This window comes from Drosophila novamexicana, unplaced genomic scaffold (genome assembly GCF_003285875.2).
Source record: "Drosophila novamexicana strain 15010-1031.04,08,12 unplaced genomic scaffold, DnovRS2.1 tig00000193-arrow-pilon, whole genome shotgun sequence".
Taxonomy (NCBI): domain Eukaryota; kingdom Metazoa; phylum Arthropoda; class Insecta; order Diptera; family Drosophilidae; genus Drosophila; species Drosophila novamexicana.
The window spans coordinates 19,434-46,017 of NW_020824787.1; the positions used below are offsets into that span (position 1 = coordinate 19,434).

Here is a 26,584-nt window from a genome sequence, read left to right on the forward strand (position 1 = left end):
GTGCTTTATCATCGTAACTAGTGAATGAATAGCAATACTCTCAGGACAGGTGCAGGGGAAGCGGCAGGGGGGGGGGGGGGGCACAACAACGAAAACATCAACACCACCAGCAGCAGGCAACATTGGTGGGCACTTTGTTAGCAGCAGCAGCAACAACAGCAACAGCAGCAACAAAAATGCCAAGCTTGAAGCAGCTTACAAGTGTGGCATGTAGTAGCTGCCGTTATCGTTCGCTTTTCACTCGCAGTCGAGAGCCGACGCTGGAGCCGGCACTGGAGCCAGTAGACAGCAGGAGCTGCTATGCCAAGGCTGGAGCCGTAGCCTGAGCCACAAGGCACAGGCTGAGACAGTGGACTCAGTAGACAGAAACAAGCAACGATCTGAAGTGTATAAAATATATATTTTCTGGCTAACGAGGCTTCAAACTATTGGTTAAGCCAATACTAATAATTTTTATTTTGTGGTTATCGATAAATGCTATCGATATGTAAGCAGAGTGCAATGAAATGGGTACGATTAAAAAATTTAATTTATTTTCAGTTGTTATCTCTTACGTATATCTATCGATTGCAGGTTATCGATTACTGCTGTCGATTAGCTCTATCGATATTGAATAAAATACACTTATTCTTTTGCTTTTATCGTCGTTTCTGTCTTACTTAACTTACTGATGTCGACTACTGTCATTTAATTTAATTCGATTTTTGTTGTAAGTTATCGATAACTGGCTTTGTTCCTATAAGCATGATTTTCACTACTTTTGTTGACGTATTCGTACAAACATCTCGTTTAATTTAGTTGTTTTCGTGTTAAACTTATTAAAGGATCTGCTTTATAGATGCAAGTCTGAAACTCGCATATAGGGAAGGTTCCGCTTTTAGAAAAAATATTCAATAATTTGGGAATTTCAATAAGGAAATCGTTCCACTGTGCTCTGGAGCCTTGCCTACACACACTCACAAACACGCACGCACTCACAGAACTGTGGTTGGCTTTTGTTGAAGACAATATATCATAGCATCAGCAGCGAGGAGGACACCCAATGTGAACATACCATACTCAACTGGCTCCCCCTACCTAACCCACTCTTCCGCTGCCCTCCCATTTTTTTATCACCTTCTTTTGCTGCCCTTACCTGGCACGCCGGCGTTATGGCTACCCACAAACACTTGTATGTTTTGTGGAGCTGCTTCTGCTTATGTAAAGTGAAAATTTTCGATTTTCTATAAAAAAGAAGCACAAAATGCCGTTGCTACTCTGCAGAGGTGGAAGTGGAAGTGCGCTTGGAGCCTTACGGGCGTGTGGCCATCAAAAAATTACGTATACGTAACGTTGGCTCTATACTTTTTTGTTGCTGGGCGTTTGTTGTCGCTGTCCTTTTAATATGGCACATAAATTATTGTAAGACTGCAGATTGGCTCTTTGGTAACATTTTGTAGCTGCGTTGTTGTTCTTGTTTTTTCCATACTACCTTTATTTTTACGAAAAGGCAAATATATCAAGTTGTGAGGTGTGAAACGCTTGACCGTAGGCAAACCTATTTAAAATCTGCCATGAAAGCTCTTTGAAACAGACAGGAGAATTACTTCGGCGGTATGATGATAAGCATTGTCTACCTGTTGGCCAACTAAGCTTTATGGGCACAATTTGAGAGCATTAAAGATTTAATTCTGCTTTGGGCATTATTATAAAAAAATAAATATTACAAAAACGATTTTTAATAAAGCCGCATACAGCATGCGTAAAATGTATTCTAAGTTATTCTAAGCAAAATAACTTGAAAAGCACATGAAAGCTCTCTAAAATTGTTAACATATCTAAAGTGAAGCACTTACTAGAAAACAGTTTAAAAAATTTAGTTGATTTAGCTTGAAATATTATTCCCGAACATGGAAAATATACAATGTTATAAGACTCAAGCTTTAATATGATTTAAAACTTAAGGCTATGTAATAAAGAGCTTTAAAAACATGTTTAATGCTTTTTAACTAAGATACGTCAGCTTAATAGAAGATAGTGAAAACTTTTTAAATAATGTGAAGCTTTACTATTGCTACTAAATAATTCTTTGCAGTTAAAAGCTTTCCTATGTTTCCATTAAATTTATATATACTTATAATCTCTGCTTATCCTATCATCAGAAACACTTAATTAAATGGATTTATTAGCACTATACGATATATGGCCCGTAACTTTGAACATAACTCGTTTTATTTGTGATTTGTATCCGAAATATATCATGCGAAACTTTTTAAAAACTCATATCTCGGCAACTATTGTACAACAGCATACATATTATACCCATACCTATAAAATGTGATATCCTGTGAGTATATACAAAATGGTAAAAACGACGAAACATGAAACAATTCACAACACACGTGAAAAATGTTTATGGATCGCTACGCCACACAACCCCTCCCCCTCCCCCTCCCCCACCACAACACCCAAACACCCAAACCCCCACAACAATTTTGCCACCGGCTCTGTATAAGCATTGGCCATTGCTCTTTTTCCAGTTGATAGGAAACAAATTGAAGGGAATGCTGCCATTTAATAAATCATGTTTTGTTTGGCTTGGCTTGACAATAATAACTTGTGCTCATGTGGCAACTGTGGCCATGTTCTGTGTGTGTGACCACAACAACAACAAAAATAACAACAACAACCACGACAACAACAACAGCAACAGGAGCTGCATAGGTAGGCACTGCCAGTGGTGTTGGCAGCTGCGTGAAAGTGACCACAGGAGCATCCGCTATTGGGCAAAAAACATAAACTCGCCAAGAACTTTTTGTCCCCGAAAGGGACGCCTTGTTCAGCTAGTAGGGGTAGTAGCTGTAAGGGATTGGGGCTAAGGTGGAGCTGAGTTATATAAGTTGCGTTTATTATTTGAGTCTGTCTGTAAGTTTTGTGCTTGTTTTCTGGCGAAGCCAAAAAAAAAAGGAACAACAAAGTAAGCGCTACAATATTATTGACTAGATGATACTGTATATAGGTAATAATTTATCTAAATGCATATCTAAAATTGCATAGCTGAAGTTCTTAGTGAAAATTTTCAGCTGCGACTATGAAAAATTAAGTGGCAAACGGTTGCATGCAACTTTTTTAATAACCATCCAATCGGGTTGAGAATTGCTTACAAAGATCTTTGTGAAAATTCATGGGAACAACGGGTTGTATAAGTGAATTATCATGAATTATGAATACATATTTGTTTCACCGTTTTTAGAAAATCCACCCGCACCTGTGGAATTTTATGTATAAAGTTCATCTGAAAAATCTAAGCTTCCATGGCTGGAAAACTTTTGTCTCGTAATTTTAAAAAGTCACATGGTATGGGCAAAGCCGGGTATACAGTAAGCACTTTCTAAAGTTTTTGTTTGCTTCTGGAGCTGTTCTATCTAATATGTTAATATGCGGAAAGTTTTAGCTTAGGATTCTATATTTGCTGAGGTCATTTAACCAGGTGGTGCTTATTATGATAATAAAAACAATGCCCATTAGGAGCCTATTATATTGCTAAGATTTTATATCTGACTCTAACTGGCATAGGAGATTTCTTTGGCACTAGCATGCCACCTTGGATCCATTTTGTGGTACAGGGTATAGAGTCAGGAGAAACTGCACAAAATAACGAGCTACAACTGAAGCTTTTGGCTGAGCACTTTGTGCATAACTTCCCATTTATGCTACGAGCCCCTCGTAAGCCCTGTCCCCAGCCCCCCTCCATTTGGCTGTACACAGTACAATTGTTTGCTCGTTTTTGTAGTTGTGGCGTCACTTGGCGTCCAGAAACGCAGCGGTTGACTTCGTCTATGGCAATGGGAATGGAAATGGCATAGGGTGGAGGTATTGGGGTAGGGGTCACTCCGTGTCCGGCGGTGTACAGACTGTGAACTGTGGCTGCCGCCTGACTGTTGCTGGTGCTGATGCTGCTGCTGCTAGTGGTCCAAGTGCTCGTCCTCGGGGGAAATTCCTGTCCATTGTACATGACTTTTGATATTTATGGGTAATTTCGTTTGCGTTTGCGCTTGGTTTTGGGTTTGGGTTTGCGTTAGCAGCATTTCAATGCTAGGTGAGCGAACAGAATGAGCCTAAGAACAAGTTCAGACCAATTTTGTACAGTGACTGCCAGCAAAACGACAACATAAATCAACAATTTTTGTTTTTAATTTGCTTGCCAGCAGCCATCGTCTGATTTTGACAATGGAAGAAAATATATACAGCGATAAGCTGGCAGCTCGTTGCCAGTTTTACAATTAGGCAAACCGAAAATTTATTATTGTGATTTTTATCAAACGAACGGCGGCACTTGGCGGCCCAATTAATCATAAGCATTCTGCACCACCCAGAGACCAACCACTCATCCAGTCGGCCAGAATTGTCGTTCAGGCTGAGACCCAGACGTGGTAAACTGGAGTCCCATTTACCTTCGTCAACTTGCTGACATATGGAATTTTTAATTCGGTTAAATTTCTCTTACCTGTCATCGTAGACAAATCCGGCGTTTAATGTGTTTAAGTATAGAACAAAGGCGAGCATCGTGCAGCCGGCAAGTCCTGCGTAGTCGGTGGCCTCCATGCTGCAAAGAGAGCGAGCCGAAACAAAACAAAAGTAGACAGTCAGACAAATGAAGAAAATATGTCCACAAATATTAAAGTTGAGTGTCATAAAATATATGCTCAAATTAATTCTCAAAGGCTCGACAACAAAGCACATAATCCCACCTGGCGAAGGCAAAGCTTTTATGCCCATCTCCAGCTGGCATTCACTTTTTTTGGGTTTCTCTTTATTTGTTTTTTGCTACAATTCTTAAAGGTAAAAAAGTCATGGAGCTTAAAATTGTAATATCTTTAAAAAGTCTCTAGTCGCCCAATATTCCTGTCAGATTACTTTGTCATAATGAAATCAGAACGAATTTTGTATGCCTGGTTTCTCTTCTAGCCTAGAAGTTCTAGATTTTTCAATATCATTAAATTACTCTCTATTAGTCTATAAATATGAAAATCTGAAATCTCACTTCAAATTTACGCTTTTCAAACAACTTCGATAAAGACTTTTGAATAATATTTCAAAGTACTCTAATCAAATTATGGAAATTCATTTTTTTTTAGGAAACTCCATTAACTCTAACTGACATATTAACTCGCTCTGAAGTATATTAAAAAATCTTAAAATTTTTATAATTAATTCTAAATAATTCAAGACAATTAATTTAATTTTTTGCGTATTAGTTTCTAATTATATATTTATTTATTTGGGTGCAAAAAAATTGTAATTACCAACAATGTCAAAAGCTAACACACTTTTCTGATAACAATTTCGAAATTGGTTCGCTTTTGGAATCAATTTTAACAACGAATTTGATCGAAATGCAATAGCAATGAGCAACATTCCTGCGTCCACAAATGTTCCCAATAGAAATGCTGCTAGTTTCTAACGTGTAATGGATATAACAATATATATTTCTGGTCTGGATAAACGTGTCGCCATAACGGGAACAAATCAGCAATCAAAAACTGTTGAGTTCAAACAAACCGTAACGCACGTTCATAACGATTATTGTTCGAATGTTATGTAATTGATGCGAATGCGGATACGACCGGACTAGGACATGGCACTGGATCTGGTGAACTGTTGTCATCCTCAGTCCCCAAGCCCATCCCCATCCCCATCCCCATACTCATCCTCATCGCCATCGTCATCGCCATTGCACATAATGCGCTGTTCGTCGTACCTCATGGCATTCTTCGTTTTATATTAGCCGCAGACATGTTGTGTGTTGTATGCATTGCTCTCTCTCTCTCTCTCCCACTTTCTCTCTGTCTCCCTCGCTCTCTCTCTCTGTGTGACGGAAATTAAACGTTACGAGTACATTTCGAATCGCCTGGCCTAGCATGGTGCATGGCTATCGGCTTCGGTGGACAACTGAATGCAGAATCCAGAAATGCCACTTGAAATGCAATCCGCTGCCCGGTTCCGCTTCAGTTGCTTGTTTTTGTGCTGGACACCATTGTTGTTGCTCCTGTTGCTGTTGTTGTTGCTCATGTTGTTGTTGCTGTAGTTGTCATCATCACCATCAAGCGCCATTACAAGTAATGAGTGCGGTAGGTAGTTGGGTGGAGCATTGGTTAGCTGGCTGGGTCGTCTCGGTCATTGCATGAAAATTGTTATCTCGCACAATGCAGACGATTTCCGGCAGGCATTTTCACATGTACACGCCCCAAAAGACACGAATGTCCTGCCCTCCACCCCCCTTACCCATTATCATCCCGCTCCCGACCATCTCACGGCATGTGCACGCGCCAGCACAGAAATTAAGTCGCACCGTTTGCAAATGACAATGGTCGCCATTCCACTGCGCGGCGTCTCGTTGCGAATGTTGCTGTCATTCTGTTTGGCTTTCCGCTGCTGCAGGTGAAACTTTTCTTTTTCTTAGTTTTCCAACTTATTGTTTGTTTTATTTTTATTTCCCTTTCACTTTGCGCAAATTAAGTGAATTGTTTTGATCGAAATGATATGATCCAATTGAGCTAGGCCAGCATTCCAAGACCCCCGCTATATATATATATATTCGTTATCCCAAATACTATAACCATCTAGAATTCCCAATGATAAGTACCGGCTGTTCGGCAAACATAATAACGCATTTCAGTTTACTTGAGCGCCCCAAGCGTTCAGGCAAATTAGCTCACATTCAATACTCATGGCTCCTCTGTCTGGGCTCATATCAGCACTCCAGGCGCCCACACACACACACACACACACACACACACACACACACATTCACATACACACATACCAACACTCAAGCCTCAACCTATTCAAATAGATTGTATATCGTTTCGCTTTCACATCCACCCACTTATCTGCCCTTCCCTTTATATCTATAGCTGAAATGATGCTGCTAATGAGTTCTAATAACGATAATATTTCGCTGCCATGTACTAAAAATAAATACAGGGTATATGCATAAATATCTGGGGCCACGTAAATATACGTAATTTTAGTTTAGTTACAGGCTGAAGTTCATAAATGCCTGAACTGCTGATTCGTAATTTCTTTTGATGGTTTTTGCTGCGCATGGGCCTCTGGACTTGCCCAAGGGACTTGAGCCTATACGAACTGACAATCTATTATAATAGCAGTCTGCATTATAAAGTAAAACTAATTTCGAGTCACCAAATTTGGAATGTAGCTTCTTAAGCATCTTGTATGAGTATACAGATCAAGCATCTTTCATTTTATAGCTACAGCCACCGCCCAGCGAAAGCTGCATGTGGTGTTGGTAGAAGAAGTTTCAGGGTATCCCCTAGCTAGAGCTCTCTTAGTTTTTATTCATGGGAAAATTCAGAAAAAAATGTTTTTCCATGCCACTCCTGATGAATTCATTCCGTCGATAAATCAAGTACCTTTTATAAGCTAATGCATATTTATAAATTTTTCAAAACCGAAATAAGTCTCAAAGTACTTAAAATATTATGTTGCCCCCGAACCCATTTATACAAATAACATTTTACTTCGTTTATGCAAATCTCATAAATTGTGTTTAGTCTTTCATCGAGCCGAAATATGCGCATTTGAAATGAGAGCATTATTTCAAGCCTTAGACTCGTGGGATTCCAGCCTACGCCAATGTTCCATTTGCAGCTTTAAAATGGCTCTTTAATCTCGGTGTGGATTTCATTTAGGTATTGATATTGATTTTTCTTTATGTTTGGAAAGGCTAACAAATTGAAGAACTGGTAGCCCAAAATTAACAGGTGCTTGCTCGGAATTTCTATAGAATATTCCACCTTTAACCTTTAGCCGTGAAATTAATTTAGCTTGTCATAAATAGACTGAGACGCAATAAAAATAAATGAAGGTATTCATCAAATGGCGCCCGAAAACAAGCATCTGGGCGACATGAAGAGGCCTTGAGACTGACACCGTGCTGTGGATCACTTTGCTAATTTTGTCAAGCCAGACATAAAAGGACACTGACACACAGACAGTCACACAGACAGTCAAACAGACCAACTACCAGCCCCAATCCCAGCACATGTGTGCGTCCTTGATCATGTGTCTACACCGTACTGTACTGTATACACAATGTCGCAAATTCATTGGCATGTATACGGTTGAGAAGTCAAAGTGCAATTAGCGCAACGCTGTGTGCTTGGCTTCACATTTTATTTTTAATACCCTGAACTAATTGAAAATGTGGAAAAAGGGTGTATTCCGGATCTCCGAATCCTCTGAATATATACATATATTATTGATCAGGAAGGCGAATCGATCTTGCCATGTCTATCTGACTGTTCAGCTGTGAGAATACGTCGAACTCGAGAACTACAAAAGTTAGAGATCTCAAATTTTTTATTTATATCATCTTCGATTTTTTCTCTTTTTTAATCGATATCTCAATTTCACATCGATATCGATTAATTTAAAGACTTGGCTATAGTATAGTTTATATAGATTCAAAACATTTTATATTTTTTATATTATAACTCCACCTTTTCACGCCGGAATTTGGATAAAAATAAAATTGCATAAGGATCGGACTAGTACCGAAGAAGGTGGCTGGTGTCTTCAAAGTATGCTCGACGCGAGGTTCAGGGTATCGGCTAGTCGTGCACATCCGACTAGAGCATTGCTACTTGTTTTTTTTTTGTATCACTGCAAATATTTGCTTTCAATTTCGTATGCAAATGTCGCTTGTGCCCTGTGCCATTAATCACAGTATAGTCACCCACCCATTGGCGGGGCCTTTCTTATCGTGCGGCACTAACTGTGGAGCATCCCTCAGAGGCGAAGGCAGATGACAGAAAAAAATAATTACGTTGTCATGTTTACGGCGCACTGAAATTAGCTGAAAGTATCAAAATGTTACCATCTTTGATGTTGATAGCGCGCAGAAGCCGCGCACAGCGACAGCAATTTATACTATACTATATATAGGTGTCTTTGCAAGTATTTCTAAGTTAAGCAGAAACTTTAGACTTTTTGGCTTTCGGTGACTTGCAGACTTTTGTTTTATTAAATCAGCTAAAGAGCATGTTGACCTTATTTCTGGCGCCCAACGTGGGGGCCAAGTGGGCGGAAATTGTCGCATACAGTGCCTTGGAACACAGGCGCACAGCACACCTTAAACCGGAACCGGAAACATTATTCCCAAAATGTCAAAAAACATAACAAAAACCCATTAGACACAATTCTGTTTTCTGGGTCAGGCGTCAGCACAAAAAGCAGCAGGCAGACAAGCTGGGCAGCTCCAACTCCCAAAAGTGGAAGCACACAAAAACAGACCAAACAGAACAAAACAGCAAAGAAGCAGGCAACGTAAAGCTAAAACAAAACGACGTGGGTGGCCCTCGATGGTGACACAAAACAGCGAATAGACTCCACAACTCGACTAAACTAAGGACTGAACCTGAGGAGGACCCCGAAACTGCACTCGGGCACTGCTGACCAGTCACGGCCAGGGTGTGGCGCGCGGGGGTTCGTGGGAGCAGCGAAACGATTGCGGAAATCAAGTTGTGTCAACAGCTTAAAAGCCAAAATGTAATAAGCCAGGGAAATGTAATGTAATAAAATATCAAATATAAAATGAAGCTGGCGGGAGAGCGTTGGTTGCCATTAAAGTTTTCTGCTTTGAAATTGGAAACAGAGGGCACAGTGAACAGCATAAGCAAGTAGGGAAAGAAAAATGGGTAATAATAAAGCGCACAATATTCTAGACATTTACATTTTAATCGTTAGCTGAAAGTCCTGGAAAATTATCGGTATGACTGTATCGATAGTAAACCTTATCGGGAGAGAAGAAACTATCGGTCTGATCGATTATTCTGAACATCGATAAATTTGAACTTTAAATGACTTAACAAAGAAACAAATTGACTCCTTAAAATATCGACTATCGAAACCATTAAATGATGCGCCTATCGATAATAATAGTTATTGTTGATTAGCCCCATTTCTTCCTTTAAAAGATTCCGAACTCATTTTCAACTGGTTTCTAGCTATAAAAAATGTCGATTTCAGCGCAAATGCGAGATAAGCTGGTGGTAAAAATCTTGTTAAAGATGCAGCAGATTAGCTCGCGGCTTGAAAACAACTCAGTCAAGTGAAGCACTGTGGCAGGGGGCCCATAAAAAGCGCTGTTATAATTTTGTGCAGCCGCAAAATATGCGATATTTTATTATTGTTGCGCCAAACAGTATGCAACACTTTATTTCAGCGCTATGTGCTTCCGCCGCTTCCTGTGCCTTGAAGCGCCCAAAAGCATTCCACGTTTTATATTGCTATTTTTGGTGGTGCCGCCGCCGCCGCAGCTGCTTCTACTGCTGTTGCTGGAACCAGTCCAAGTGCTGACTCCTCGGGCTGTGCCAAAAAGTACGCTACATAGTTTTTACATGCGATTTGAATGAGCACAAACGGATATCATGTCTTTCCCAGGGTGTTTGTGCATGTGTGTGTATGTTGTCCAAAGTAAGTAGCATATAAGTGCAATGGGAATCGTTTTAAAACACTCGAAAGCAATTCAGTTTGGGGTTTTTTCTAGAAAGATTATTAGAACAGACGTTTTTCTTGGCGCCAGAGTCTGGCATTTTGTCAGCTTGTGAGGCTACAAAATTATTATGGACTGCCGGCTAAAGCTAATTATGACAAGGAGCATAAGTTCGCCTTGCAGCCTTTATTTTAGATACCTATTTAGTTTGCATCGAGCATTAATATATTTATATAGACTCAGGAGCGAGAAATTAGCACAATTATTGATTGTCTAATTCGATAAAAGTATCCAATTTGAGAGCATTAAAATACTCTCCTTTAAATTATTAACTAGAAAGCTGTTAAAATTGTTCAATCTAAATGAAGCATATTGTGTTATTTAATAAAAAATAAATCAAATGCAGATTTCGTACGCAATTTATGCTCATTTATAAAATCTATTTATTGTTAATTGAATCAATTCCTTTTTATAACGAATACACGCCGCAATACGGTTGGCGTGAAACTTTTAATAAACCATCGTTGGGCCATTGAACCAAGTATCAAACAAATAAATGAAAAAAAATATGCATAAATAAAATATTCGTTAACTTTTCTCACCAGGCTTTTGTTATGTCATGTTCAAACCGAGTTCAGAGCTCAGCCCTTTGAAAGTTCAATAGCAAACATTTAAAAAAAACTCAACTCGCAATAAAGTTGGAAATAACTGTTGTGGGGGAGGGAGTGAGGGGGAAAGGGGGATGGGGTTGAAGTACTCACTGACGAGACTTTTTAATGGGCCGGCTTCAAACTACGTTGGATATCCGTTTCAGACTTTGGCATTGTTGTGCCGTTTGCCCGGGTTTTTGACCGATGTTTCAGATGGGTTTTAACCATGACGTTTGCTAGCCCAAAATTGAAGATGGAGAAGGGGTTGTGGGTCGGGGCGGGGGTGCGGGAGGTGCCACATTCGTGCTGGGCGTTTATTTTATGTCCTCTATTGCACTGTGTTGCACGCAATGTAAATGCTAATTAAGACCCGTTACATGCCACTATCTGGGCGTGGCAAAGTATGTGTGTGTGTGTGTGCTGGTGGGGGAGGGGGGCGTGGGCGTGGGCGTTTTGGACCGTGTTTGCCTCTTAATTGCGTAAACCAAGCGTTTGATTAGTATTTGCACAGCAATTGACATTAAACAGTTCAATCAATAAAAAATTCAAACGGAAGCCGCATGCCACACTCAAGTGTGAGCTCCGGCAAATATTTAATGTCTTAAGGGTTGTCCGAAATGGGGCTGTCATTCCTGTTGCTGTTGTTTTCGCTCCGCAATGACTGGAATATTATTATTAGCACACATCAGAATTCCACAATGGCTCGACTGGGGCTAAAGCGGTCGTTGGCCCCAAAAGTTAAAGAAGTCAGGAACCTCAATTGGGCTGTCAATCAATGCGTCCACTCGCGTCACTTTGTGCCACAATAATAGAGCTATTGATTTTTCGGCTTCCCCTTCCACAATCGCAATGCCTCCTTCCTAATGAGTTTCGGGGCGTGCATTGACATGGGCACGACCCTTGATCGTCTAATTAGCTGACTGTTTGACATTGGCTTCGATTTGACTGCGCGTAACTAAAAATTTTAATGCGACGGCATTCAAAAAATCCAAGATAAATAAACAATTTTTGTGGATTGAGTGAAGGGTAAACACTCAAGTGTATGAAGTAGAGTAAATTCTAGACCTCATTTTCTTTGTGAAAAATTCTACTGAATGTATAATGTTAAATAAGTTTGTCAAAGCTACAATTTGTATTCCCTTCAGTTTCCTGTTATATTTTTGGAAATCAGTATTCACATTTATCCTGTTCCAATATACTTAGAAGAATTTCATTCAAAAGTTCTTGTATTGTAACAATAATATTAATATTTGTAATGTGAAGAATATAATTGAGATATTTAATATATTTTTAGCTTTAATCAAATAATGTTATACTTAAAACACAAGTTAATATTAAGTTTATTACTGAGTCAGCTAGCTGAGTTCCTTTAAGTTCTCATAACAGTGTAGAGCATGACTGTTTCGACTTGATTAGACTTATAAATAGCGCTGCAGTCGGCCACAAGCCTACACTGAAAGCAAAAGGGAGTGAGTCGAACTGCCCTCCAAATTGGTTTCATTTCATGCGCTCAGCTTGAGCTCAAATGTCGACTCGGCGCCACACCAAAACATATTATTTTCAAGCTAAATAAATAAATAAAATATTGCCAGCATTGGAAGATTGCGCTGTTTATGCTGAAGCGGCGCACAAAATGGGAACCACTTGTTGTGCCATTTCGAAAAGAGTTGGCAGTGAGTACAGACTTATTTCTAAATCTATTTAATATAACTATTAAGTATTTTAATTATTAATTTTATTATTATTATTATAATTATATTATCGTTATTATGATAAGCATCATAACATATTATGTATTATATATTATATTATTATTATTAATTATTATAGAATATGTGTTGTTAAGTATATTTATTAAGTTACTTTCTTTCATATTATATCGAACTTATACATTAGTATCTAACAGTCGATTTATATTTGGAACTATTCGACATAGTTTTAAAAGTAAAATCTTAATCGAACATGTTTCTGCTGCCGTCAGTTAGTCAAAATTTCTGGTAAACATACCGCAGGGCTAACAAAACTGCTGTCTTGTGGATCTAAATTTAAAAAAATTGTGATTTGAACAATAGAAGAAAATGTCATTTTAATGAAATATGCGTTTGTTTAAGTCGTAAATGAAAATCATAATTGTGACGTTTGGTTTGCCTGAGTTGGTAAACTGAAACTGACGTCAGATGAAATCTAAGACTTTCAATGCATATCTGAGTCGAGCAGACTCTTGTGCACACGCATACATACATGTTCATTTAATTGTCACTCTTACAAGCGCACACACACAGGCACACACACACACACATACGGGTGGCAGCTACGTTGTGGCAAGTTCGTAACTTGCTTTGCCAGTTGTAAGAAAAAACCAATAATGAAATGGCACTGAGATTGTACTTGTAGCCACATGCAGCATCCTTATGGGGGGTCGGAGGTGTGAGTGTGAGTGAGGGTGAGGGTATGCGTGGGTCGGCTCAGCTGGCCCCTTTATCGATTAGCGCATGTAACTGTTTCTACCTATGAGTGTGTGCACCCACACACACACCTACACCTACAACAACAACAACAACTGCTTGCCCCTTTAACTTATATAAGCTAATGTGGGTTGCAGGCGTACTGTGTGGGGCGGCGGGAGATTTGGGCCTGTACTTTTTGGTGGCACAAAGCAAATGACGCTGGAATGAAAGCAGGAAACGTTGCCGCATTCATTCATTTTACACACAAAAGCCATTAAAACGCTTTGATTCCATTGTTTTGTTTGTCATCATCAACATTAGCGTCAGAGCCGAACGGGGCAACATCAAGGGGGTTGGCCAGATTAAAGGCTTAACAGCTTAAAGGCAAGTCTAACATTTTAGTTTTCTATTAAAAAAGTTACACGGTCGATAAAGAATTCATGGCAATTCAATTATGAACCGGACTAGTTGGATAATGAAGAATCCAAGTTAGTTTTAGTTTTGCATATTTGCTATTTAACATATTAATTAAATACCTGGATAGACACAAGTATGAAGTTGAACTCTTTTCTTTATAGGTTGCATTTAACTTTCTGTCTTACCTATTACATGCTCTTATTATTCTCCGCCCAACTGTGCACTTTCACTCAATATTTCGCTGTTATTGTGGTTGTTCCTGTACCTCAATATTTTTATTATTGAAAGACTTTTGCCTGAGCTGCGGGTTTTTTTATAAAGTGCCTGCGGTATCTGCTCCGCCCTGCTCCCTATGGAGCCACGACCCTCGAACGTCTCGACGTCCGACCGATTCTTGCGGAAAAATCAACATTGCACAAAAGTTTTCATCGCCCGCTGCCAGCTGCCAGCACCACCAAGCAACAGCAGCACCACCTCCACCACAATCAACCAGCATGCTTTTGCACCACACTTTTTTGTTTTGGCTTAGCGTTGATGATGTATGCACTTTGAAAAGAGTTGAGCAAAGTGGTTTTTCGGGTTTGATGAGCTAACGTCAGCCATCTGCACCGCCCAAAAGCCCACCCACCTACCATCGACCCTGGAAATATGAGTGCTCTGTGCTAGTGTGTCTGTGTGTGTGTGTGTGTGTGCGGTGTGCTTGTGTGTGCCCGTTTGTCTATGTGTGCGTGTTTACATTTCGTTGGCTGCATAATAAAGTTATTAATAGACTTCAATGGCGTTTCAATTATGCAATTTCTGCGATTTGAATTTAAATGATATTTTGATTGTTTGCTTTGCCGGTTAGTTTTTCAAAGTTTTTAGCTGAATGAGCGATTAATGTGCAGATTATAAAATTTCCAAGTCCGTTACCATTTTCATAGAAATAAGAGTTTCATTTACATTGAAATAAAAACAAGAAAGTTCGGCTTTCCTTGGCAGAGCACTCCGAATGATTGTTCCAATGAGAGCCCTATACAGATCTGTTGAGTAAGGTTTCGTATATTTATAAAAAGACTAGTTCGGCAAGTAATTGCTAAATTTGGTAAAATAATAATTTCGACCAATTATTCCTCCTTCAGTTATAAAAATGGTTAATCCGTTTTTGGGTTGGTTTTACGCTTTTTCGCAGTTAAATAAACAACTTAGTTTTCTACCAATAATTTCTATAGAAAGTATTTGATATAGTGGCCCAAGCCGACTAATAAGTTGATGTATCAAAGTACATCAAATACATAATGAAATCCTAAAAACATCATAATGATTAAAACACAATGATTAAATTCTGTAAACATAATCATGTTAAACAATGTGGTATACGATATATCGTTTAGCTGTTTGAATAAATACTAAGTTTCAGGGCAGCAAACATGGGCTCTACATAAAAGCTGGGCACACTGTAAAGAACACAAGATAAACGAATTGTCCGAAATTAATTTGATGTAAGTGCATTCCGAACGTAATTAACAATAAGAAAAAGTAGCTCGTTTTATATATTTAGTATGATTTTCAGAAGAAACGTGGCGAAAAGAACAAATATAAATGAAGCATAAAGACCATAAAAGAGTCAAAAAGGCAAAAAAAGATAAGAAACGTTCAAAAACGCACCGAGATGGTTCTAAAAAGTTAAAGAAGAGAGACAAAGAGGCAAAGCACAAGACGGAATCAGGTCCAATAAGCAGCGATCCAGAGCAACAGACCAACAACGACAATAAGCAGCAGACGCAGCCGGTTATGTCCGACTTCGATGTGCTCAGCATCTATGAGGATATATCAAAACTAAGCGCTGTAGAGCGCTATTTGAACATGCTATATCGGTAAGTCACAGCCGACCGATTCATATGCAAGGCGTGTGTTCAAAAGGTTTCGTTTCAGTCCCTTCACGTGCTTCGTGAAAACCAACTGCGAGTTCAAACTCTCCGAGTTGGACTGTTTTCTGTCGGACACGCGCTATGAGCCGGATAAGCACTCGGCTCTGCTCATACGGCTCTCGAGTCCAATATGCAGCTTAAGGCTTTACGATAATGGAAACATCTGCTGCCAGGGCTACTCGTACGACAGCGCCGCCCTGGGCATACATCGCTTTATTGGCACCATGGAGCACCTGGGCTACTCGCCCGTGTTTCAGAATCCCAAGTTTAATGTGGTCAATGCGACATTCTGTATGCCATTTAGCATTCACCTAGAGCAGCTTCATAGGGAATATCATGAGGATTGCTTATACAATCCAGAAACACGCCCATATCTGACATACCAAATACGCAACTCCTCCATTAAATTGGCCATTTTTCACGTAGGCTATGTGTACGTACTTCTGTCCTCCCAGCCGCGCTTCACCCAAAAGGCAATCGCTTTCATAATGCCCATACTCTTTCGACATAGAGCCGCCAATAGGCCCCATGTTGCGGAGTGTAGCAGCGGCGACATCAATTTCAAGTTGCTGTGGGAAAATGAATTCCAGAAGGCATACCAAGGCACTCTTAAATATTCCAGATGAGCAATAACTTTGCTCAACAATGTTGATTCTTTACTGCTGCCGCTGTTGTTGTGATTGCTGTAGTTGTTACTGTTGCATTTTTGCGCTGGCGTTGAAGCCAAACTTTAATTTTCATATATATGAACACCAAAGTTTTCTATATGAGCAAGCATATCCGGTTTATTCTCATAACTGTCGAAATGCAGCGCCCGGAGCACAGGAAACTTATTAGTCGGTTATTTAAATGACAAGAGCCGTTATGCAAACACACACACACACACGCACACACACACACACCAAATTATTTAAATATGTTCATAGCTAATTCCAAGAGAAAACAAAGAAAAATGCTGAAAGCTAAAATTTTATAAGTAAATAAATGAAAATATATTTCTGTTATCACCTTTTTTATACACCCTGTAACCATTGAGAATTGTTAAGAAAAGATCACCTGGTCTTATGCAGGCAGAAGGAGGCATCTCAGACCACACAGTATATGTACTTAATATTTTATCAATCTGAGTCGACTCGGCCATTTCCGTCTTGATATACGAATCGAGCTCGGAAAATCTAAAAGTTAGTCCCGGAATTTGAAAAATACGTTAGATACCATACCATATATCAATATGTGTCTTTTTGTTTATAAAATCGATAAATATCGATTTTGAAACATGATTTCTAAGGCATATCTCGGAGATTATAGGAGTTATAGACATACAATTTGCTATGTATATTCTTGGATGTTTCACATTTTACTTCACATAAAGTGAAGTTAAGGCAAATAGACAAAAGATTATGAGAAATTCGAATGCTTAAACGGCAGCTTGGCGGTTGGTTAAGGGCATCTCCTAGTCGGCCACTGCCGACCAGAGTACTCCTGTTTTTTATTTTTTATGTGAGTTTTTTACAAGTCATTAGCTCCATTTGCTTCCACACACAAATGTCAACCCATTTAAGGGGTCGCGGCGCAAAAACACTAAAAATCACTCACAAATTTACAATGTAAATTCAAAATGCAGCTCATCGAATTCCATGTTTGCATTTGGCAGACATAAAAATGACAGTGACAGGGCTTGCCACAGGGTGGGGCAGGGTGTGTCAGGGTTGGAGTTGGGGCTGGGGTTGAGGCTGAGCTTTCCGAGAGCCACGAGAAACCGGATCGCAGCGCAAATGTGTGAAATGAAATTTGAAACTGTCGTTCGCCCAGTTGCTGGCCATTTCAGACCTATTGCATTTGAATAGTTTTTGTTGGCGTGAAAAACAATTCAGTGCCATATTTGTGTGCACTTGTCGCATTTGTGTTTGTTTTGCGATACACACACCCACCCATGTAGAGTATTCACTGGGTCGGTCTGGCCCAGAGCGATATGGCTGTAGCGGTTACGATATAAGCGGATAATTTTCAATATTTTTGTTTGCAGTTTTTGGTCGCGTTTGGCTGCTTTTGTTTGTATTGAAACATTTTTGAACCGTTGACGGCTTTTCGCGTGTTTTCGCTCTGTTTGAGTGGCTTGTGGGCTATTGGGATTATTCATTAGATTGGCGAATGCCCTGTATACCCTTTTGTTTGTCTTACCTCAGCTCAACAAAATTGAAATTGTAGTTCTCATACTTTCTGGCAGTTAGACTATTGATGCTGAGCTGGGAGCAAATGTGCCATAATTTATCCTGTTACTTACGTTTGCACAAACCATAATAGCCTTTTTCTTACACATTTTCAAAATGTACAGGTTACAGCAACGGTCAATTGCTTACGATAGGTGCTTACAATATCGATATGTTGCTTAAGGCGCGCAAGTGTTATCGATAGTAATTGCTGCTGGTTGTCCTAAACTAAAATCTGCTCTTGTTTGTGTTTCAGTTATAAATTGTTTTATTTGGTGTTTTAATTGTTATCTTGCCTGGCAACCCAGGTGAGTACTCATACGCACAACTATTGTAACTATCTTGATTGGAACAGCAAGAATTCTGGCGTACATTTTTTGCACGAAGCTAGACAAATTCTTGCGTATGTCTCGTTTGCGTTTGGCTTAATGAAAATTGTACTTTTGCATTCAAAAATGTTTGCGCTGTAAGCAAATTAACTATAAAATCATTTTAAACTGCAAACGCAAAAATGCAGAGCTTAAAATGCAGAAAATAATTAATATTGGGTTGTTGTGTGGGTGCTGCCATTTCTAGAGTGACCATGCCATGCTGTTGTTGTTGTGTTACGGCTGTAAGCGGGGTGCCGAGTGACCAAGCATTCATGAAGCTGCTGCTTCTTGTTGTTATTGGAAGGGGCTAGAAATCTGTGTGTGTGTGTGTGTGTGTGTGTGTGTGTATGCCTGCATTTTCATAATTTCTGCACAACAAAAAACGAAGACCACGACAATGGTGCAAAGGGACGAAACGAAGCGCAGCAAATTCCAAAGCAATGGAATTTATGCAGCAAATATTAACTTACCACACACTCACTCACACATAACCAAACACACATACATATACACACACATAAATTGTGTGCAAAATTTCTCATGCAATTCATGTAAAACGCAGCGCAGAGAAAAACCGAAAGCAAAGGCAAAGAGCAAGGGAGAGTAGGTCGCAGCAGCCGTTGCCCAATTTGTGCATGGGCCAGCAAGAACTGACAACAAAACTCATTAGCAGAAGCGGCGACCGTGACCGAGACGGCGAGTATGCCGTTAGAATTGTGGGCAAAGGGCGTGCGAATGCCCGAGGGAGAGTTGGGGGCGTTGCTGCTGGTCAACCGAAGCCAGAACGCAGCATGCACTTTCATTTCTGAAAGTTTTCGCTATTTTATTCATATTTTTGCTGGGCCGCTGCCGCTGCCACTGCTGCACTTTATCTTTCTGTGGCGGTCTTAGTTGGCGAAATTGTGTGCAACCACGAAAATCTAATAAGCGCGCAAATTTGTTGACATTGCGCAAATGTTTTTTACGAGCGTCGCTCGCAAGTCCAAGAGCCTAAGAGCAAAAACTTTGAGCACTGTGCACCCCTCGCTCACCCCTCGCTCAACACTGTACACCGCAGATGTCCATTAAAGAAGGAGAAAGTCGCACCTAAAGCGCAACGGATGAAGCAACTGCAATGACAAAGAGCGATAGACATGCGGTAAATGAGGGAGACTGAGTAAAAGAGAGTGACATAGAGAGGGAGGGAGAGAGCGAAAAAGTGATTGTGAGCGGGAGCTACTGAAAGTACTTGACGCTTTTGACTTTGCTTAGTCTCGCGAGATGTTGCGTAAACTTTTTGGCTTTTGCGCTTTGAAAATAAAAATATAAGAAACAAAAAAAAAACAAAAAGCAACTGAGAACGAAAGCTTGCATCAAAGTCCATCAGGTAGCTGCAGACACATCACAGACACAAAGATGGCGGAGGGACAGTGTTGCCACACCATCAACTGATATGTCAGCGGATAGCCGCAGTCGAGACGAGACAATTTCATTAACCGCGGGGCGAAGGGCAGCAGGCAGCAGGCAGAGGGCAGCAGGCTGCAGGCACGTTAAGTCCAACAGACTTGCCTTTGATTTTATCAGTTAAAGCTTCACTGTACTATATGTACACGAGTATATGTATGTAAATCGGATTCTGCATAATGGACGCGTAAAGTTTTTTAATTATTTTTGTGGTTTTAAATTGCATTTCTTGTGAATCTGTGCAAAAAGGGCGGACGACACGATGTCCGTGCGAGAAAGGGAACCACAAATGCGCCGACTTTATCAGCGCGCCTGGCAATTGTCATCTGTGCGCATGCTGGGGGCGGGAGGGGTGCTTTGTAAAATAAAGGATGAAAGCTCACGTCGAAGTGCGTTTCATTCAGTTAAGGAAAAGTGCAATAACATGTTATTTTATTTCATGTTTTACCAACGTGCATTTCGCTTTCCTCATCATGTCGCCTGTTAACAGCGAGCGGCTTTAAAGCATTCCAGCCCTATTACGCAATTACAAGTGGAATGACACAGGGCGCGCATTTCGCTTTCAGAGTTGCATTTACTTTTCATTATATTATTGAGGCAAATATACGAGTAATTGAAATCACACACTCCACATTTCATTCGGCCGAGCAATATGAAATTCATGGGTAATTGGAATGGATACCATACATAAAGTATAAATGCACGAATTGCAATAAAGGCCTATATACGGTCAAACATTGTTGAATAACAACGACAGGAAATGAAATTAACTCAATTCAAGTATTTTGCACTGAAGCTCAAAAATATGAAAGTGGTATTGTTTTAAATGTGATATTTCAGCTTTAAGATGTACCACAACAAATTGATTTCAAATTGTTTTCATGTCTATTATTATAGACTATACGAGTACTTAATCTAAAAAATATTCAAATCCTCGTTGTTAACAGAAAAAAAAAATCATTTAAGTTATTTTGGGCAGTGTGTAAAATTGTAAATTTATATACAATTCCAATGATAATGTTAATTAAAGTTGAACATGCTTGTGCTGATGGAAGACTTGCTAATTTATTGGCAAAACTATTTTTTACTCAATAAAAACCAATTTCAATTTTGCTAATTAAATATTTATTATTTTGCACTAGTGCATACCGAAAGGCTTTTTCAAGTAGCACAAAATGCTGGCGTTCCACTTGCAAATCAATTAGTTGATATGCTGCTAGCAAAAAGAAAAGAGTGTATAAAGAAAAGTTAGGAAAATTTGCTACCGCCTGTCAAAAGTCGCTGCTAGCAAAAACTTTCTCCCGAGCAAGTACTATGCATTTTATTTAACACTCGGCCAGCGGCATACGCCTTCTAAACATGGCAAGTAAAGTTGTTCCGAGTGCTCACATCAATTTTGCCAAAAAACTGGGTTAGGGATGCCACACACACACGCACACTCACACACACACACACACACTCACACACATGCTTAAATGTTTTCCGACCAAACACGATTTCAATTTGGCTCGTTGATAAACGCCAAAAAATTAATTCAGCTAGCTCACAAAATGCCTCTAGTTTTTATCTGTGTATGTGGTAAAAATATTTTCACTTTTTAGCTGTGATTCCATTTTTGGCTAACACACACACATACATACACACTCATGTGTGTGTGCAGTATTTATGTAAAAATAAAGTTGGCTTTCTTTTGACTGTGCCAGGCACAAAGTTGCACCGGACTCGTCTTCGCCTGCGTCTTCAGGCCCGCCCACTTTCAGCCCCATCATGTGACTTAACTGTACTAAATAGTTTCTCACGTGACTCTTGCACATAAAAAATGGCTTTATTGCTGCACACGTATTCATTAATGGCAGCAATGAACTCACATGTGAATAGAGTGTGGGCTGTGGGCTGTTGTGGGCATGTGTGTGTGTGTGCCCTGAAGAATGTCAGCCCATCGGGCGAGGGGGCACAGACCCACGCTTACCACCCACACACACATAAACTGCATTGTTTGTTGTTGTTGGTGCAACTTTTGTTGCTTGGCTGCACTCAGAAAATGGTTGCAAGTCGTCTGCACAGGAAGTGCATATTAATTGTGAAAATTTGTACGGGTATTTCTTCGAAAATAGTTGCCTGCTTACTTACAACATGGCTGTTGTTCCTGCTGCCGCTGTTGCTGGCTGTTGTGGCAAGTTGCTGGCTTAGTTGGCTTAAGACCATGGCTTGGCTTGGTGCAGTGCTAAAAATATTACCTTATTGGAGCACTTGAAAAGTCAGTCAGAGTTTAATTTTTGGGTTTAGCCATGATGTTACAATGTTCAAGCTATGAAACCAAAAGGTATTAAATAATCAGAAACATTTGGTCAGACAGTCTAATGCAAGTCTTAACGAGAAAATATGTTTTTTTGACTCATTGGCGCCCAACGTGAGCCAGTCAGAAGTCAGCAAGGTAGTCAGATTCTGGTAATGAAAAGAAAGCATTTCGTTAAGTGAAAGCCTTAACAGAAAATACAATCAATCGACTCGGCTTAAAGGAATAAAACGTATTTAAGCAAATTTTTGTGCTATCATCTCTTTTCATCTCTAAAAATTCCTTTTAACAAATTTTTAGCCTAGATTCGCCCTGCGAATGATATTGATTGATATTTATATATTATATATTAATTTCAATTATGTTAAGTTTGCGCAAAAAGTATGAAATTCAGAAGGCTGTAGGGCAGTGAAATTAATTTTCTTATGAGATACTGGGGATTGAAATTAATATATAATTTTTATTAAAATATATCTCTATAAATTTATTGAAATGTTTTTTTTTTTTTTAAGCTTATGTCTAAGCGAATTATAATACAAATTTACTTTTTAGCTAAGCTGCATAGCATTGGCGCCCAACGTAGGACAATCCTTCTGTTGGTAAAAACCGTTAACTAAGAACATTTGATTTTGAAATGAAATGAAAACATAAAATAGATTGCAGTTGTCGATTTGATAGTTGAATTTAAGCAATCTTTTTATTCAATTTGTATGTAAAGCCCCTCCAAACTTGACTTTAGCCATAATCAATCCCAGGGATTAAAATTGCAATAGTTCAACGGGTTAATGGCCTTTCGGTTAGACCACATTTCAAATGTGGTTATGTTTTTCTTAAATTGCAAAGCCACAAATTGAACTGGGATTATGCCATATTGTTTGCCCGTATACATTACTCGTGCATATATCTATGTAGACCAGAAGTTCAAGAGCAGATTCAGGGCTGAGAATCGATTTGCAATAAAAATGTAGAGCTCACTCTGAAAGCTGTAAGCATTTTGTTGTTTGGCTATAAAATTAAAAACCAACACTACATATGGCAATGCTAATGGAAGAGTGTAACAGCATGGCGCGGGTCTATATGGATTTCGGATCTGTGGCAGCCATCCATTGCCCTGCAGTTGTATTAACAATGTGTGTGTGCGAGTGTATGTGTGTGTGTGCGTTTTCTAGTAGCAGTTGCAGTTACATTTGTTTTGTTGATTGCAGCGCAGAACAATTTTTACAAATGAATGAATTCGTGTTGTGCTCGTTTCCGTTTTCATTTTCATTTTCCATTTAACTGGCAACAACAAAGACCAAACAAATTTTTAGTTAATTAATGGGAAGTGTTGCTGCAGCAGGACGAGCGCGGCGTCGACGACGACGTCGTCAGTTTCAATGTTGATTTTCAGCTCGGTTGCAAGTAACAGCAGCAGCAGCAACAGCAACAGCAACAGCAACAGCAGCAAGCAACAAAAAAGGCAACAACAGCAGCAAGAGCAACAACAATGCGCCCAATTGGCTCAAAATGAGTTTTTATGGGATTTGCATACTCTGAATAGGGAAATAAGTGCAAACAATAGCAAAAGCAAAACACCGCCAAGTCTTCTGCACTGTTTTCTTTTTCTCACACACCAAATTTTTGTAAATTCTCTCATATTGTTTGGCATTTTGCTGGCTTAAAATTTGCATTTGCATAATTTTCATTTTTATGATACGCGGCTCATTTTCTGTTTTTCTTAATTGTTTCTTGTTGGAAAAGAAAAAACCGCAAGCCTGAAGTGTTACTTAAAAACCGAGTTAGATATGATGGAATTGGTGATACTCTGTACGGAGATAAATGCTACTGTTGTTCTCTTTATCGTTTATCCGATTGCTTTGAAATCAATGAAAATATAAAAAATATATTAATATCAAACCATCAAGCCGGTTTTAGCACGGATTGCAAATTATGATACCTATCTTAGCCTTTGTTCAGTAGAACGGAACCGAAACCTGCATCGAATCATATTCTTTCAAAGAAGTGAGAGTGCTACTAGGAAATATTCTGACATCAGCGCCGAGTCACCTTGACATTCCAGCTTTCTTCTATACTTGCTTCAAGGGAATCTTTCTCTTGGTCCACCCGATCGGAAATGGTACAGGGCAATATAATATAGGGTATATTTCAATTTCAAATCTCTATTGTATTTAGTTGCTAGATAAACGTGCTCACGGGGACGGACTAAAACATATACACTTTATGGGAAGAGATGTTTTCTTCTACATGTGAAATACACAAAAACATTCGCTATTTAACCATTTTAATAAATGATGTTAATTTGCCTCATTAAGTTTATAAACAAGTGTAAAGTTGTATTAAAAAAAATGTTACGAACCCAAAACTGAGGTTCACAGCAGAGCCTTAAGGATAGGCGTTGATTAGAACTGTGATCCGAACTAAAGAAGCAATGTTAAATATACAATTATGCTACACGCTTTGCACCCATAATATCTACAGGGTATACTACAAGGCAACAGAACTAAACAGAACAGAACAGAACAGAAAAGAACATTTAATGCGCACAATTACTTTGCATACATTACGGCGCGTGTGAGTGTCCGGCGCAGATTTGTGTGGTCTGGAGTTGGGAGTTGAGCTGGGTGCTGGAGTTGCAGCTGGAATTGCCTGCCTTTTATGGCGGCTCCTGCCTGACTTCTTTTACATAATAAAAGCGTAAACACGTTTTCACCATGGGCCGGCCGGCGCGCCCATTACTTTGGCGCCTCTAAGTGCCTCTAGGGTCGGGATTAGGTCTCATTCCATGTGGCGTCCACTTACGCGTGGCTGTTGCAAATAAAATTGCCTTTTTGGCTAGTTTTATGAATTGTTTCAATGCTCATTTACCGGTTGGCCTAATGGGTGCATTGCCTTCGCATTCTCGCCAATATATTTACTCTAAGTAGTGTACACGAATGTTATTAAACGGCCTATAAAGGGCACAATGCTTGCTTGTTTTATGGCGCATGGAACTGTTTTGAGTAGATTCTAGCAATAGCTACGCTTACGATAATGTTTAGATAAAGCACATATGGTGGGAGGAGTACAAGAAGGCTTAGGCGAAAGGGGATAGATAATGTTTACATATAGCAAAGATGGTGGGAGGTCGACGAGAAGGTTTGTGCGAAAGGGGATATGGAAAAACATATGTTCTCAGCTTCTTTAATTTATTCAACAAAAATTATGTTTTTATTATAAAGCAGACATTAATTATCTGTATCGATTTTTTCTTGGCTTTGTTAGAAAAATATTTAATATTGTTTATATTTACACAATTTGTCTAATCTATAAAATTTGGTTGAAATTCAAGAACCAACTTTCTGATTATGTATCTGATTTCTTAAAGGAACGAATGAAAAGAAAACTATTTTAAGGGAGGCAAATAAAATCAATTCCAAGAATTTTTCAATGTTTTCTCTGATTGTTTCTGCAAGATTTATATCAAAGATTCCTCGACACATAAATATACTACAATTGGAAAGGTCGGTTAGTCTAAAAGAGTTAAGATTTTGAATCGTTACCCAATTTATAAAAAGAAAACTTGAAATTTTTGTTGTTGGGTTTTTATATGATAATTTTATTGTTTTATTTTATAGATTTTTTTTAAACTCATTTTTTTGACAAACGGCTTAACGAAATTTGATTGTTATTAAAGAAGAACTTGTGTGTTCCTTGAGCTTGTTACTTCTCTTCATTTTGCATTTCAAGATTTTTTCTGCTCCCGACATCAAATTGGAACTTTGAAACACTTTTTTCGCCATTGTTTTCATAAATTGTAGAGCTTAGTTGCTTAGCTTGGAGAACACATATCTTAGTTATAAGCCATTTCCACAAAGTAACTGAAAATTCGCATTTAGCTCGCTTTTTCCCTGCTCGAATCACTTTTTTTTCGGTGCGTATTGCACAAAGAAGTTTAGCTTCCCGTTTTTTCATGCGCCACTTCGCTGTGCAATGTGCACGCATTTTCAGCATTGCCACTCGGTTGTGTGTGTGTATTTGTGTGTAAGTGTAAGGATATGCTCGGATGTGCGGATACGTAGACATACGCACCCACACATACTACTGTCCCAGTCGAAGCAGATTACTAAAGTCGCAGCTAACATATTTTTGGAGAGGGAGCACTGGAAAAAGGCGAACAGGAAAAGCAAGTGAAGAAATAGAAAAACAAATATAAGAAGGAAAAATAATTTTATAGGTCCGAAAACTAAATACCCTGGCTGACATGTTGTTAATATATTCAAAGTTCAAGGCATAATTAGAGCAAGAAATATAAACCAATTGCAATGGATATGGTATGGATAATAAACAATTAATCGGATATAGA

General features: G+C 39.2%; 2 protein-coding genes across 3 annotated transcripts in view; one reads left to right on the forward strand and one right to left on the reverse strand.

Annotated features, from left to right (window-relative positions):
* LOC115759040 (protein O-mannosyl-transferase TMTC1) overlaps positions 1-26,584 on the reverse strand; it is a 55,024-nt gene that overhangs the window by 13,258 nt on the left and 15,182 nt on the right. For both annotated transcript variants that reach the window (XM_030699863.1, XM_030699862.1), the window contains one exon: positions 4,487-4,585. In XM_030699863.1, coding sequence (XP_030555723.1) covers positions 4,487-4,585 — 99 coding nt within the window. The remainder of the gene's footprint in view (positions 1-4,486; positions 4,586-26,584) is intronic.
* LOC115759041 (TATA box-binding protein-like protein 1) lies at positions 15,407-16,848 on the forward strand. Its single transcript, XM_030699864.1, has 3 exons — positions 15,407-15,493; positions 15,565-15,868; positions 15,927-16,848. The coding sequence occupies exons 2-3, from the start codon at positions 15,594-15,596 to the stop codon at positions 16,546-16,548; spliced, it is 897 nt and encodes a 298-aa protein (XP_030555724.1). The 5' UTR covers positions 15,407-15,493; positions 15,565-15,593; the 3' UTR covers positions 16,549-16,848.

Excerpts from the sequence above, each read along its gene's own strand:
- LOC115759041 (XM_030699864.1), top strand. The coding sequence starts at position 15,594 with ATGAAGCATAAAGACCATAAAAGAGTCAAAAAGGCAAAAAAAGATAAG. Across the intron at positions 15,869-15,926 it reads TATTTGAACATGCTATATCG|TCCCTTCACGTGCTTCGTGA; the intron begins GTAAGTCACAGC and ends GTTTCGTTTCAG.